This window comes from Palaemon carinicauda, chromosome 11, assembly GCF_036898095.1.
Source record: "Palaemon carinicauda isolate YSFRI2023 chromosome 11, ASM3689809v2, whole genome shotgun sequence".
NCBI classification, from domain to species: Eukaryota; Metazoa; Arthropoda; class Malacostraca; order Decapoda; family Palaemonidae; genus Palaemon; species Palaemon carinicauda.
This window is the reverse complement of record NC_090735.1, coordinates 57,363,639-57,377,600: the sequence shown is the minus strand read 5'-3', so window position 1 is coordinate 57,377,600 and position 13,962 is coordinate 57,363,639. Positions and strand designations below refer to the sequence as shown.

The 13,962-nt window shown below is 42.6% G+C and overlaps 1 protein-coding gene across 2 annotated transcripts in view; it reads left to right on the top strand.

Annotated features, from left to right (window-relative positions):
* The window catches only part of LOC137650026 (DBH-like monooxygenase protein 1), a 128,450-nt gene extending 114,905 nt beyond the window's left edge, over nucleotides 1–13,545 (top strand). For both annotated transcript variants that reach the window (XM_068383042.1, XM_068383041.1), the window contains exons 14-17: nucleotides 420–547; nucleotides 870–1,015; nucleotides 1,298–1,460; nucleotides 11,612–13,545. In XM_068383042.1, the coding sequence (XP_068239143.1) occupies nucleotides 420–547; nucleotides 870–1,015; nucleotides 1,298–1,460; nucleotides 11,612–11,796 (622 nt within the window). In that variant the 3' untranslated portion in view covers nucleotides 11,797–13,545. The remainder of the gene's footprint in view (nucleotides 1–419; nucleotides 548–869; nucleotides 1,016–1,297; nucleotides 1,461–11,611) is intronic.
* The last annotated feature ends 417 nt before the right edge of the window (nucleotides 13,546–13,962 follow it).

Below are 13,962 nucleotides of genomic sequence, written 5' to 3'. Positions count from 1 at the left end.
AATGAATATTAGGGAGACAATAAGGTTTACAAATAGTTTTATTAAAATTGATAAGTAATGTGGGACAAGATCTGCGTATTGTGTTAAGTTCACTGCACTAAAATTTTTCAAATTGCAGTTGATCCTGTTATTTTGTCATCCTTTATGAAGTCCACTAAAAAGTTTTATTCTAAAATTGAAGCATCTTGTTTTAAAACAATAGCCGATATATTTCACATTCATTTTTTATAAGTTAGAAATTCTGTTAATGAAATAAGAGCTGATATATTTCAAGTTAATTTTCTAAATTAGAAATTCTGTTTTTGAAACAACAAATCATTTTCTGAAATTACATTAAGTTAGAATCTATTTTTTTTTTCTTTAAAGTTTGAGGTTTAATATCTTAGTTCCTGAACCTAAAAGTTGGTTTCAATTTACAGTGAAACCTACATCAGCGAAGAAGATGAGAACAGTGATTTGTCCAACATGCTCACTGAGGGCAATAACAAACCCCAAAACATTCATCTTGGGGACATATATCATTATGTTGTCATTAAATCGCCACAGAGTGAGTGTTAATTTAGTTTTGATTTACTTAAATCACACATAGGTTATATACTTTAGTGTATAAATGCATATTGAGCCTAGGCCTTATAGTTTTTGGATTATTGAACTAAAGTATAAGGTGCATATGTATTCTTAATATAATAATTATTGCTACTTTCAGATTTATCAATTTTTTATAATTCTATATAGATTATTTACCCACAAAGATTTGTTACTACACTTGTGGAGTAATTTGTTTTATTGAAATTTAATTGGTTATTACATCGTCATCTTATGGTTATGATATTGATCCAAAATAAATTTCACTTATACTTTATTTACAGAGTATTACAATAGAACTTTTTATGACGTCCTTTATGACGAAAACACATGGAAGGACACACGTTTGGTATCTGCATTGCAGGACAGGATCAGTTTTGGTCAACATGAACCAACCTGTGAAAACCATGGACGCATATTAATTGAGGGAGTAAGTGTACATAAAGTTTAAGTAAAGCTAAGAAATGGGAAATTGAACATTTATTTTGTCAATTTGATTATTATTAAACCAAGATAAAGCATTTGAAAAGTCATTACGAGACAAGTGAGTAATTTTCTCACGATAAAGATATTTTTAAAAAGGCATCATTATGAATACTAAAAGCTCTGATATTTTTGCATATAGTTTTTTGATGAAATAAATAAAAACAGAAATTATTATTAACCAGTGTAGGATCAATTTCCTGTTTTCATATAAAAGCTTTCATTTCAGTTACCAAGGAAAATCAAGTATCCGGACTTCATCTCTATTCAACCACTAAAGCAAGAGTGTTCACCTCCCAGTACAAGGGATGATGAAATATACAGACCTGAAATCCAGTCAGATAGCCCCAAAACCACGGTTAAACCTATTATATACAAGGAACGTCAAGAAGGTGAGAACATAGGATCAATAAGATTATTGATCTTTCATTGCTACTAATGTACTGGTTAATGATAAAGTTAACAAACCTATATAGCGAACTGAAGTTTTACAGTGTAACATGGATAAGTATAATTATATTTAACAAAAGATTCCAGGTCTTTTGGATAAAGCATGGTATAGCACGTTAGGATACAGCTTCTGGCCAGGTTCACCTTTAATGAGATGTAACGCATCTTGACTCAACACTCGGTTGTAGCTTATATATTATATCTTTCATTGTTGATCTCTGGAATGCTACAGCTTTCAGGAATCTTCTCCGGATTTATAACCAGTCGTTCGCTCAGCAGGATGCTATAGTTTCATGCTCTGTGGGAGTCTCTCAGTGTGTGGAATACAACAGTTTTCAGGTATCTTGAACAGTAACATCCAATCACCCTCAGGTTTTGTACGAAGCTGCCATGCAAGTTTCATGATATGAAAATGCAACGGAACACTGGTACCCTTCCCTTTGGGACGCTTCTGCTCTCTGTGATAAACGACTGATCAGTCTGTTGATATATAGTATTCAGGATCTCTTTTGTTTTGCAGGATACAGCCAATATCTTGTTCGGCAAGGTACTAAATGACTCCCAGTTTCTTCTTCTATGAGATAAAAAAAAAAAAAACATTGCTAGTCTTGTGGTCTGTGGCATACAGCTGCTGTCTCTTGACGGGTACAGCTGCTCTCTCAAGTCTATTGCTCTATGGACAAACAGTTGTTGGGGCTCTGGATTTTGGGATTCAATCATTCTTAGTTTTCTTGGTCAGAGGGATACAACCACCCTGAGCTATCTTTCTTTGAGGGATACAACAGTTGTTGAGTTTCTTTCACAGTGGGATAAAAACTGCTATAATCTCTCTTACTTTAAAGGATACAGTAACTGTCAGGTCACTGGGTGTTTGTGATAAAAGAGCTTTTAGGACCCTTGCACTTTGTTATTCAACAGCTCTTGTGTCTCTTGTTTTGAGGGCTACAACAGTTTATAAGGTTTCCTTAATTGTGGAATACAACAGCTACAAGGTGTCTCTTGCTCCCTCTCTCCTACCTCTTGTTCGATGAGATAAAATAGCTCGCATATATCTCCTATTTTATGGGAAACAAAAACACTGAGGCAACCTACTCTACGGGATATAATGGCAGTTAGGCATAGTTCTCTGAACGGACAGAACAGCTGTCAAGTGCCCTGCTGTGAAGGGATATTAACAGCTGCCAGGTGTTGTGATTTGTGACACATAATAGCTTTAGAGTCTTTTGGTTTATGGGATCCAATAGTGCTCTATGGGATACAGTGGTGCTTCATGGGATACAACTGCTTTTTAATTATATTGCTCTATGGGATACAGTAACTTTAAAATCTTTTAGGTTTGGGATACAAGAGTCTAAAGTTATCCTTATTTGTGGTATACATCAGTGTTCTTCAAATGTGCTGCTTAACTTACTATGTTTTGTGGGATGACGATGCTTTGTGGGATACAACCGCTCTCAGGATGCTTGCCTTGTGGGATACAACCGCTCTCAGGATGCTTACCTTGTGGGATACAACTGCTTTCAGGCTGCTTGCCTTGTGGGATACAACTGCTTTCAGGCTGCTTGCCTTGTGGGATACCATAGATTCCAAGCCTCTTTGCTTTAGTGATACATGGTTAGTCCTTTGCTTAGGGGGATACAACAGTATTAGAGCCTTTTACTTTGTAGGGTACAATAGCTCTAAATAGTCAGTATAAACAGTACCAGCTATCTTTCTGTGTGGTATACAATTGTCTAAAATTATCCTCATCTCTGTGATACAACAGCAATACAACAGCTTTCCATCCTCTAAGTTTATGGGATAACTTTTTTAAGGCTGTGGGGATACAAGTGTTTTCCATCATATTCTTTTGGGGGACACAATAGCCATGCTAGCTTTGGGAGACCAACGGTTTTTTAATTATCCTGTTTTGTGTCATACAACAGCCTTCAGTTATGCTGGTCTGTGGAGTACAACAGTTCAGTTATGCTGGTTTGTGGGATAAAACATTCTTGATTCTACAGTTGTTTGTGGGATACAATATTATTAAATCTTCAGTTATGGTGTATGCTCCTTTGGGGGGGGATATAATAGCCTTCAGGTCTCTTGCTTTGGAGGATACAACAGTCTTTAACAATCCTGCTTTGTGTGATGAAACCCCTCTCAGTCCTCTTTGTGGGATACTGCAGGTTTTGTGGTAGTCTTCAATCATACTGCTTTGTGGGATACACTCTTCTATCATTCTTCTGTTGGTGTAGATTTAGCATTCAGGCCTCCTTGCTTTGTGGGATAAAAATCTCTGCCGAGCCTCTTGCTGTGGGGAGATACATCTGCCAAGCCTCTTTCTGGGGGATAAAACCACTACTGAACCCATTCCTAGGGGATACAATTGCTTGCAACCCTTCATGTGGATAAAATTGCTGGCAAACCCCTTGAGGGATATATCCCATGCGGAGCCCCTTGCTGTGGAGGAATAAAACTGCTGGAGATAAAACAGATGGTATTCAACTGCAGCCGATCTTCTTGGTATCGGTGATACAACCTATGCCAGGGCCTCCAACCACGGGGGATACAACCTCTGCCAATGAGCTTCCAGTAGCAGGGGGTATACGACCTTGGCCTCTGGAGGATACAACCTCTACCGAGCCTCTTGCTGTGAGGGATACAACCCCTGTTAAGCCTCTTGTTGTGGGGTATACAGCATCTGCCAAGCTTCTTGGTGTGGGGGAAACAGTGTCTGTCAAGCTTCTTGCTGTGGGGGATACAACCTCTGCCGAGCTGCTTGCTGTGGGGATACAACCTCTGCCGAGCTGCTTGCTGTGGGGATACAACCTTCGCCAACCCTCCTGCTGTGGAGGATACAACCTTTGCCAAGCCTCTTGCTACGGAGGGTAAAACTTCAGCCAAGCCTCTTGCTGCGGGGGATACAATCTCTGCCGAGTCTCTTGATGTGAGGGGTGGATACAACTTCTACCGAGCCTCTTGCTATCGGAGATACAAACCTTTGCCGTACCTCCTGCTGTGGGGGATACAACCTTTGCTGAGCCTTTGGATGTGGAGGATACAACTAAAGCCGAGTCTCTTGCTGTGGGAGGATACAACCCCTGTCAAGCCTCTTGCTGCCTGGGATACAACCCGTCTAGCTGTGGGGGCTACGACTTCAGCCGAGCCTTTTACTGTGGAGGATACTTCAGTCGAGCCTCATGCTGCGGGAGATACAACCTTATCCTGTGGAGGATACAACCTCTACCGAGCCTCTTGTTGTGGGGGATACAACCCCTGCCGAGCCTCTTGCTGTGGGGTATACGGCATCGTCCAAGCGTCTTGGTGTGGGGGATACAACCTTTGCCAACCCTCCTGCTGTGGAGGATATAACTTTTGCCAAGTGCTGTGAAGGATACAAATACTGCCGAGCCTTTTGCTGTGGAGGATACAGCTAAAGCCGAGTCTCTTGGTGTGGGGATACAACCCCTGTCAAGCTGTGGGGGCTACGACTTCAACCGAGTCTCTTGCTGTGTGGGATACAACCCCTGCCGATCCCCTTGCTGTGTGGGATACAACCCCTGCCGATCCCCTTGCTGTGTGGGATACATCACCTGTCGAGCCTCTTGTTGTGGGGGGATACAACCCTGTCGAGCCTCTTGTTGTGGGGGATACAACCTCTGCCGAGCTTCTTGCTGTGGAGGTACAACCTAAGCCGAGCCTCTTGATGTGGGGGATACAGCCCCTGGGGGCTACGGCTTCAGCCGAGCCTCTTGCTGTGGAGGATACAACTTCAGACGAACCTCTTGCTGTGGAAGATACAACTTTTGTTGAACTTCTTGCTATGGGGGATACAATATCACCCAAACCTCTTGGTGTGGTGATACAACCTTGATCGAGCCTCTTGTTGCAGTGGGATACAACCTCTACTGAGACCCTTGCTGTTGGGGATACAACCCCTGTCAACTTTTTTACTGCGGGGGATACAACCTCTGCCGATCCTCTTGCTATGCGGGATATAACCTCTGCCTCTTGCTGTGGGGGATATAACCTCCCCCCCTGGTGTGGGGATACAATCTCTGCATATGCTCTTGATGTGAGGGATACAATCCATACCGAGCCTCTTGCTTTTAGGGGATACAAGCGCTGCCAATCTTATTGCTTTGGGAGATACAAACTCTGCCGAACTTATTGCTGTGGGGGATACAACCTTTGCCAACCCTCCTGCTTTTGAAGATAAAACTTTTAGCCAAGCCTCTTCCTGCGGGGGGATACAACCTCTGCCGAGCCTTTTGATCTGAGGGGTGGATATAACTAATACTGAGCCTCTTGCTGTTGGAGATACAACCTCTGCCATACCTCCTGCTGTGGAGGATACAACTTTTGTCGAACTCCTTGCTATGGGGGATACAATATCACCCGAACCTCTTGATCGAGGCTCTTGCTGCTGAGAGATACAACCTCTGCTGAGACCCTTGTCGAGTCTATTGATGCTGGGGGATACAATCCCGCAGTCTCTCTTGGTGATACGTCTGCCAAGCCTCTTACTGTGGGGGATATGACCTCTGCATAGCTTCTTGTCGGGGGATATAACCCATGTCAAGCTGGTAACTGCAGGGATACAACCCTGTCGAGCCTCTTGTTGTGGGGGATACAACCTCTGCCGAGCTTCTTGCTGTGGAGGTACAACCTAAGCCGAGCCTCTTGATGTGGGGGATACAGCCCCTGGGGGCTACGGCTTCAGCCGAACCTCTTGCTGTGGAAGATACAACTTTTGTTGAACTTCTTGCTATGGGGGATACAATATCACCCAAACCTCTTGGTGTGGTGATACAACCTTGATCGAGCCTCTTGTTGCAGTGGGATACAACCTCTACTGAGACCCTTGCTGTTGGGGATACAACCCCTGTCAACTTTTTTACTGCGGGGGATACAACCTCTGCCGATCCTCTTGCTATGCGGGATATAACCTCCCCCCCCTGGTGTGGGGATACAATCTCTGCATATGCTCTTGATGTGAGGGATACAATCCATACCGAGCCTCTTGCTGTTAGGGGATACAAGCGCTGCCAATCTTATTGCTGCGGGAGATACAACCTCTGCCAAGGAAAAGTCTGCACAACTCTCTTACTGTGGGGGATACCATCTCTGCCGAGCCTCTTGCTGTGGGAGATACAAACTCTGCCGAACTTATTGCTGTGGGGGATACAACCTTTGCCAACCCTCCTGCTTTTGATGATAAAACTTTAGCCAAGCCTCTTCCTGCGGGGGGATACAACCTCTGCCGAGCCTTTTGATCTGAGGGGTGGATACAACTAATACTGAGCCTCTTGCTGTTGGAGATACAACCTCTGCCATACCTCCTGCTGTGGAGGATACAATTTTTGTCGAACTCCTTGCTATGGGGGATACAATATCACCCGAACCTCTTGATCGAGGCTCTTGCTGCTGCGAGATACAACCTCTGCTGAGACCCTTGTCGAGTCTATTGATGCTGGGGGATACAATCCCGCAGTCTCTCTTGGTGATACGTCTGCCAAGCCTCTTACTGTGGGGGATATGACCTCTGCATAGCTTCTTGTCGGGGGATATAACCCATGTCAAGCTGGTAACTGCAGGGATACAACCTCTGTCGAGCCTCCTGTTGTGGAGGATACAACTTTTACATCTTGATATGGGGATAAAATAGCACCCAAACCTCTTGATGTGGGATACAACCTAAATCGAGCCTCTTGTTGCGGTGGGATACAACCTCTGCTGAGACCCTTGTTGTTGGGATACATCATCGTTCGAGTATCTTGTTGGGGATACAACCCCTGTTAAGTTGCATACTGCAGGGGGATACAACCTCTGCTGATCCTCTTGCTGTGGGGGATACAATCCATACCGAGTCTCTTGATGTGGGGGATACAATATCTACCGAACCTCTTGCTGTCAGGGGATACAAGCACTGCCAATCCTATTGTTGTAGGAAATACAACCTCTGCCAATGAAAAGTCTGCACAACTCTCTTATTGTGGGGGATACAATATCTGTCAAGCCTCTTGCTGTGGGGGATACAACCTCTGCCAAGCCTCTTGCTGTGGAGGATAAAACTTCAGCCAAGCCTCTTGCTGCGGGGGATACAACTTAAGTCAAGTCTCTTGCTGCGGGGGATACAACTTCTACCGAGCCTCTTGTTGTCGGATATACAACCTCTGCCATACCTCCTGCTTTGGAGGATACAACCTTTGCAGAGCCTCTTGCTGTGGAGGATACAACTTCAGCCGAGCCTGTTGCTGTGGAGGATACAACTTTTGTCGAACTTATTGCTATGGGGGATATAATATCGCCCGAACCTCTTGATGTGGGGATACAACCTTGATCGAGCCTCTTGCTGCTGAGGGATACAACCTCTGCTGAGACCCTTGCTGCTGGGGATACAACAACGATCAATCCTCTTGTTGGGGGATACAACCCCTGTCAAATTTCATATTGCGGGGGATACAACTTCTGCCGATCCTCCTGCTATGCGGGATATAACCTCTGCCTCTTGCCATGGGGGATATAACCTCCGCCTCCTGGTCTGGGGATACAATCTGTGCAGAGCCTTTTGCTGTGGGGGATACATTATCTACCGAGTCTCTTGCTGTCGGGGAATACAAGCGTTGCTGTGGGAGATGCAACCTCTGCTAAGGAAAAGTCTGCACAACTCTCTTATTGTCTGGGATACAATCTCTATCAAGCCTCTTGCTGTGGGGATACAATTTCTATCAAGCCTTTTGCTTTGGGGGATACAACCTTTGTCGAGCTGCTCACTATGGGGGATACCATATCTGCCGAGCTGCTTGCTGTGGGGGATACATCCTTGACATAGCCTCTTGCTGCCTGGGGTACAACCTTTGCCGAGCCTCTCGCTGTGGAGGATACAACAAAGCTGAGCCTCTTGCTGCGAGCCTCTTGCTGTGGAGGATACAACAAAGCTGAGCCTCTTGCTGCGGGAGGATACAACAAAGCCGAGCCTCTTGCCTTGGGGGCTACGACTTCAGCCAAGCCTCTTGCTTTGGGGGATACAACCACTGTCGACCCTCTTCCTGCGGGGGATATAATCCATGTCAAGCCTCTTGTTGCTGGGAAACAACCCCTGTCTAATATCTTACTGTGGGGATACAACCTCTGCCAAGCCTCTTGCTGTTGGGGATATGACCTCTGCAGAGCTTCTTGTCGGGGCGATACAACCCATGTCCCTCTTGCTTTGGGGGATACAACCTCTGTCGAGCGTCGTGCTGTGGAGGATACAACTTTTGTCGAGCTTCTTCCTGTTGGGGATACAAGCACTTCTAAATCTCTTGCTATGGGGATACAACCACTGTCAAGTCTCTTGTTGGGGGGACACAACCCCTGTCAAGTTTCTTACTGCGGGGGCTACAACCTCCACCTCCTGCTGTGGGGATACAATTGCTATCAATCCTCTTGCAGTAAGGGATACAATCTCTGATGAGACCCTTGCTGTGGGGATACAATGGCTGACATGCCAATTGCTGTGGGGGATATAAGCAGGCTAAATTTCTTTATGTGGGGGATACAAGTGCTGATGATCCTCTTGCTTTGGGACTTACACAAACACTGTCTCACCTTTTGCTATAATGGATACAGCTTCTGCTTAACCTATTGATGTGGGGGATACAACCGCTGATGAGCCTCTCGTGGGATGATGCAATGTCTGCTGATGAGTCTCCAGTCACGGGGGATACGACCTCTACCAATAAACCTCCAGTCGTGGGGGTATGTAACCTCTGTCCATGAGCCACCAGTGTCGGAGGATGCAATCTCTTCTTGTGACTAACACTACCGAGCCCTTTGTTGTGGGTGTGATACAGGCACTGCTGAGACCCTTGCTGTAGGGGATAAAACCTCTGCCAAGCCCCTTGCTGTGGGGGATACAACCTCTGTCGAGCTTCTTGCCGATGGGGATACAACCCCTGTCAGGCATGTTACTGGTGCAGTGGGGGAGACAACTTCAGTCGAGTCCTTTGCCGTGGGGTTTACAACCTCTGCCGAGCCTCTTGCTGCTGGGGATACAACCTCTACTGAGACCCTTGTTTTGGGGGATACAATCATTGCTAAGCCTCTTGCTGTGGAGATAAAAGTGCTGACAAGCCAATTGCTGTGGTGGATAAAAGCAGGCTAAATTTCTTGATGTGGAGGATACAAGTGCTGATGATCCTCTTGCTGGGGGACATGCAGGCACTCCCGCACCTCTTGCTATAAGGGATACAACTTCTGCTGAACCTATTGCCGTGGAGGATATAACCGCTGATGAGCCTCTCACGGGATGATACAATGTCTGCTGATGAGTCTCCAGTCACGGGGGATACAACCTCTGCCTCCAGTCATTGGGGGATGTAACCTCTGTCCATGAGCCATCAGTTGCGAGGGATGCAATCTCTTCTTGTGAGACACCAACACTACCGAGCCCTTTGCTGTGGGTGTGATACAGGCACTGCTGAGACCCTTGCTGTGGGGATAAAACCTCTGTCAAGCCTCTTGCTGTGGAGGATACAACCTCTGCCAAGCCTTCTGCGGTGAGGAATACAATCTCTGCCAAGTCTCTTACTGTGGGGGGATACAAGCGCTGCCAAGTCTCTTGCTGTCGGGGGATACAAGCGCTGCCAAGAGACTTGCTGTGGAGATAAAATCACTGCCAATCCTGTTGCTGTCGGGGAAGCAAGTGCTACCAGGCATTTTGCATTGGGGGATACAAGCTCTGCCAAGGAAAAGTCTGCCCAGCCTCTTGCTGGGGGGGAGGGGGAGATATAACTGCTGCCTAGCCTCTTGCCAGGAGATACACCCTCGGGGGGTTATACAACCACTGACCAGCCTCTTGTTGTGGGGGATACTACCGCTGCCGAGCCTCTTGCCGGGTGGGATGCTACCGCTGCCAAGCATTTTGCTGAGCAAGATACAACTGCTGCCAAGGCCCTTGCCGAGGGTGATGAATCCACTGCCGAGCCCCTTGCTGCATTGGATACAACCGATGTGGATACAACCGCTGCCAAGCCTCTTGCTGAAAAGGATATAACTGCTAGCGAGTCTCTTATTGTGGGGGGATACAACTGCTGTCAAACCTTTTGTTGTGGGACTATCAGCCCCTCTCATGCCTGTTGGTTTGGGGAAAACATCCATTCTCTTGCCACCTTGATTTGTAGGATACAATAACTCTCGTGCCTCTTGCTTTGTGGAATTCAATAGTTTTGAAGACTTGCTTTGTTGGATACAAAGCCTGTTAGGTCTCGTGTTTTTTTTTTTTTTTTATACATCGGCTGTAAAGTCTTTTTTGCTTTGAGTGATCGAAAACCTGCTTAGTGTTGCATTTTGTGAGATCCATCAGCTGCCCTGTCTATTGCGCGGTGGTATGCAATAACTTCCGAACCTCTTACTCGTCGGTATGCAATAACTCCTGAATCGCTTGCTCAACGGAATACAACACCTCCCAAGTCTTCTTTACAGTGGGATACAACAGTTCTTATTTCTCTGCTCTGTAGGATACACACACTTGCAGGTCTCTGATAGAGCTATCCGAGCTTATCACAGGGATTATAGCAGTTTGAGAGATTTTTTAAGGTTTCAGCTGTTCTCACTTCAACGTCTGCTATATTTTTCAACTACCAAATTATATTAGCTTTCTCACATACATTTTCATCAGCCCTTGGCTGCTCATAAGCTATCAGAGATACGGCGGTTTTCAGGTCTCGCTGTCTCTGTTTTCAGTACTTAAAGATACGGAAGCTTTCAACCATCTTGGAGCAAGTGCTTTAACTGTGACATATGCAGGAATTAGTTAAATAGCTTTTTTTATCTCTAAAAGCCAAGACAAAACAGCAGCTCCAGTGATATCATAATATCTACATTATAATGCTTTGCATATCAAGCAGCTCTGCTCTCAGTCTGTGGTTACTCTATTAGAACTTTAAATTATGTAAGCTGCGTACTCCAGACACTCATAACTGTCCATAAGTAGAAACAATTTACCTTCCTTCTTATGAATACCTGCAAGCAAAGGGTAAAAATTAGAATGGTACAATATAATTGTCAAGAAGTTAATTTATACTCCTTACTTAAACAGTAGATAACAATTTTCCATTACTTTCAGATGAAGCATTATCTACACAAGCTCCGAACATATCACTAGCTACAGTACCATCGAGACCACTAGAAGAAAATGAAATTGAACAAGATTCACTAAAACTAGGCGGAAGAGCAGGATCGGAGAAAATAAGCCTAACCAAAATGGCATTCTTTGGTACCATTTTTATAGTAATATTGGGCTGGTGCTAATATATTAGAAAGACGTTTTCATTGATATAACATCTTTTATACTTGCATATATATATTGAACTATTGTCAGTGTAATTAGTCAATGTAAATACATCAAGCTATATCAGTATTATAATCATAATTCAGTTTTTCTTAGCTCACATATCTTGCCTACATGCCAATCATATAAATTTCAGCATTTCTCCTTATTAATTTACTAGTTAATTATCAAAATCGGTAATATAGAATTTCATAACTCATAGGAATGGGTATCTCCCTATGGGCATTTCATTATTGCGACTACCGTAGTATAGTGTATTATATATGCATAGTTTTATTAGATCTGTAAATTATTTAATTAGACCGTATAAAATGTTCTACTTGCGTTACATGGGTTGAGGCTTCAAAGTTTTACCAACACAGTATTTTGATGGTAAATTTTAAAGACTATCTACAATGAATAAAGAACTAATATTTGATGCGCGTTTCTTGCAGTCGATAATGTGCTTCCGTGTGATGAATAGTGTAATTTGAATATCCTACGTAGATTAACGGTAATAAATTTTCATAAACTTTTTTCATGTACTTGTATAGCAATTTCAGTTGAAACATCTTCAAATACAGGTTATGATGATTTAATTTTGAACCAATATATATTTCCATTAAAGAAAGTTGGGCCAGTTAACAGTGTCTGCATAATTGTTTTGTATAAATAACTATTGACATCTTTTTATTTAGTCCAACTGTGTTCTCTAGGGCCTGTCACAGCCCTCCCCTTTGATGAAGGGATTATCTAAATGGAAGACAGCCTGTGAATAGTGGTTTTCACACGCCCTTGTTGTATACACGACACCCACAAGGTGATCGCGCGAGGGTAGTAACCTCTGCATTCCATTATTTTATTTCTCTAGTATATTTGGAAAATTTATATTAGAAAAGTGTAAAGAAGGACCCTTTTCACCGGTCACGGGTCTCTCCCCAAAAATAGATTTTTCCTAAGTCAAAATCCCTTTTTTTACTTTGATCGTATCTACTTAATTGAATTTTTATATTAGTTACCTAAGGCGAGAGATGTTAGTACAAAGTATTATTTTTATTCCATATTTTTCAATTATTATTTATCTCGGTTTCCATTATCTTAGTCATAACTTAACTTGAGATTTCATTAATCTGAAGACTAATTTCATTATAGTTTAAAAATATCCAAGCAATGTATTCTTGAGTGGAAAGGAGAGGCTACAGTAATTCTTGCTTTGCAAAGGCATTTTCAAAAGGTTAATTATCACGTTTTTAGTGAATTTCCAAGTTCGCATAAATATGCATTTTCATAAGGATTTAAGGAATTGTTGCATTCGCAGCTAATATAGTTGTAAAAATTTTCATCTAGGTAGACATTTTTTTATTATTTTTTTTTATTATCTACTGTATAACGCATATTGTTAAACTATTTGGATTTTTGTAAATAAAAAAAAAAACATTATTTGACTCAGAGACCCGAGCCATCAATTACTCGAATATTTTTAAGCACAAAATCAAAACAATTCAATCGAGTATAAACAATAAAAAAATAATCTTATTTTTCATTACTCAATATTTCTCTTATAACAGAATTTGAATGTGTGATATAAATGTTGTTGTACATATATTTATAACAATGTGATATTGAAAGCCATCTTATTTATAAGGTAAGCTTATTTATATATGTAAATAGAATTTTGTAAACTTAAATAGGAAGATAACTTTCGTCATTATATTAATGAATCTTAAAAACTTGTTTTCCTTCAATCCTTATATTAATGAATCTTAAAAACTTGTTTTCCTTCAATCCTAACTACTTTTATACTATATCTGATGTCTGTGAAATAACTGGAAATCACTTGAAAAGACCTAGACCCCAAATCATGTGTCCTTCATAATAAAAATCGACAGTTTCTCTTGAAAGCATAGTTTTAAAATAAATTGCTTGATATAGTAAAATAATTAGGAATTAATGAAATTCCGCCCTTTATCAAGTTACAAAATATTTTTAGTAATACAGACTCCGTAACAAATTCACGTAGTTCTAAACTGCGGCCAATGTAAATTCATTGATAATGGTCATGCATTAAATGGTTAAATTATTTAGTAAAAATTCTATTAAGTTACATTGCCATACCTAGTTTGCTCGACATATGCAAACCTTGCATT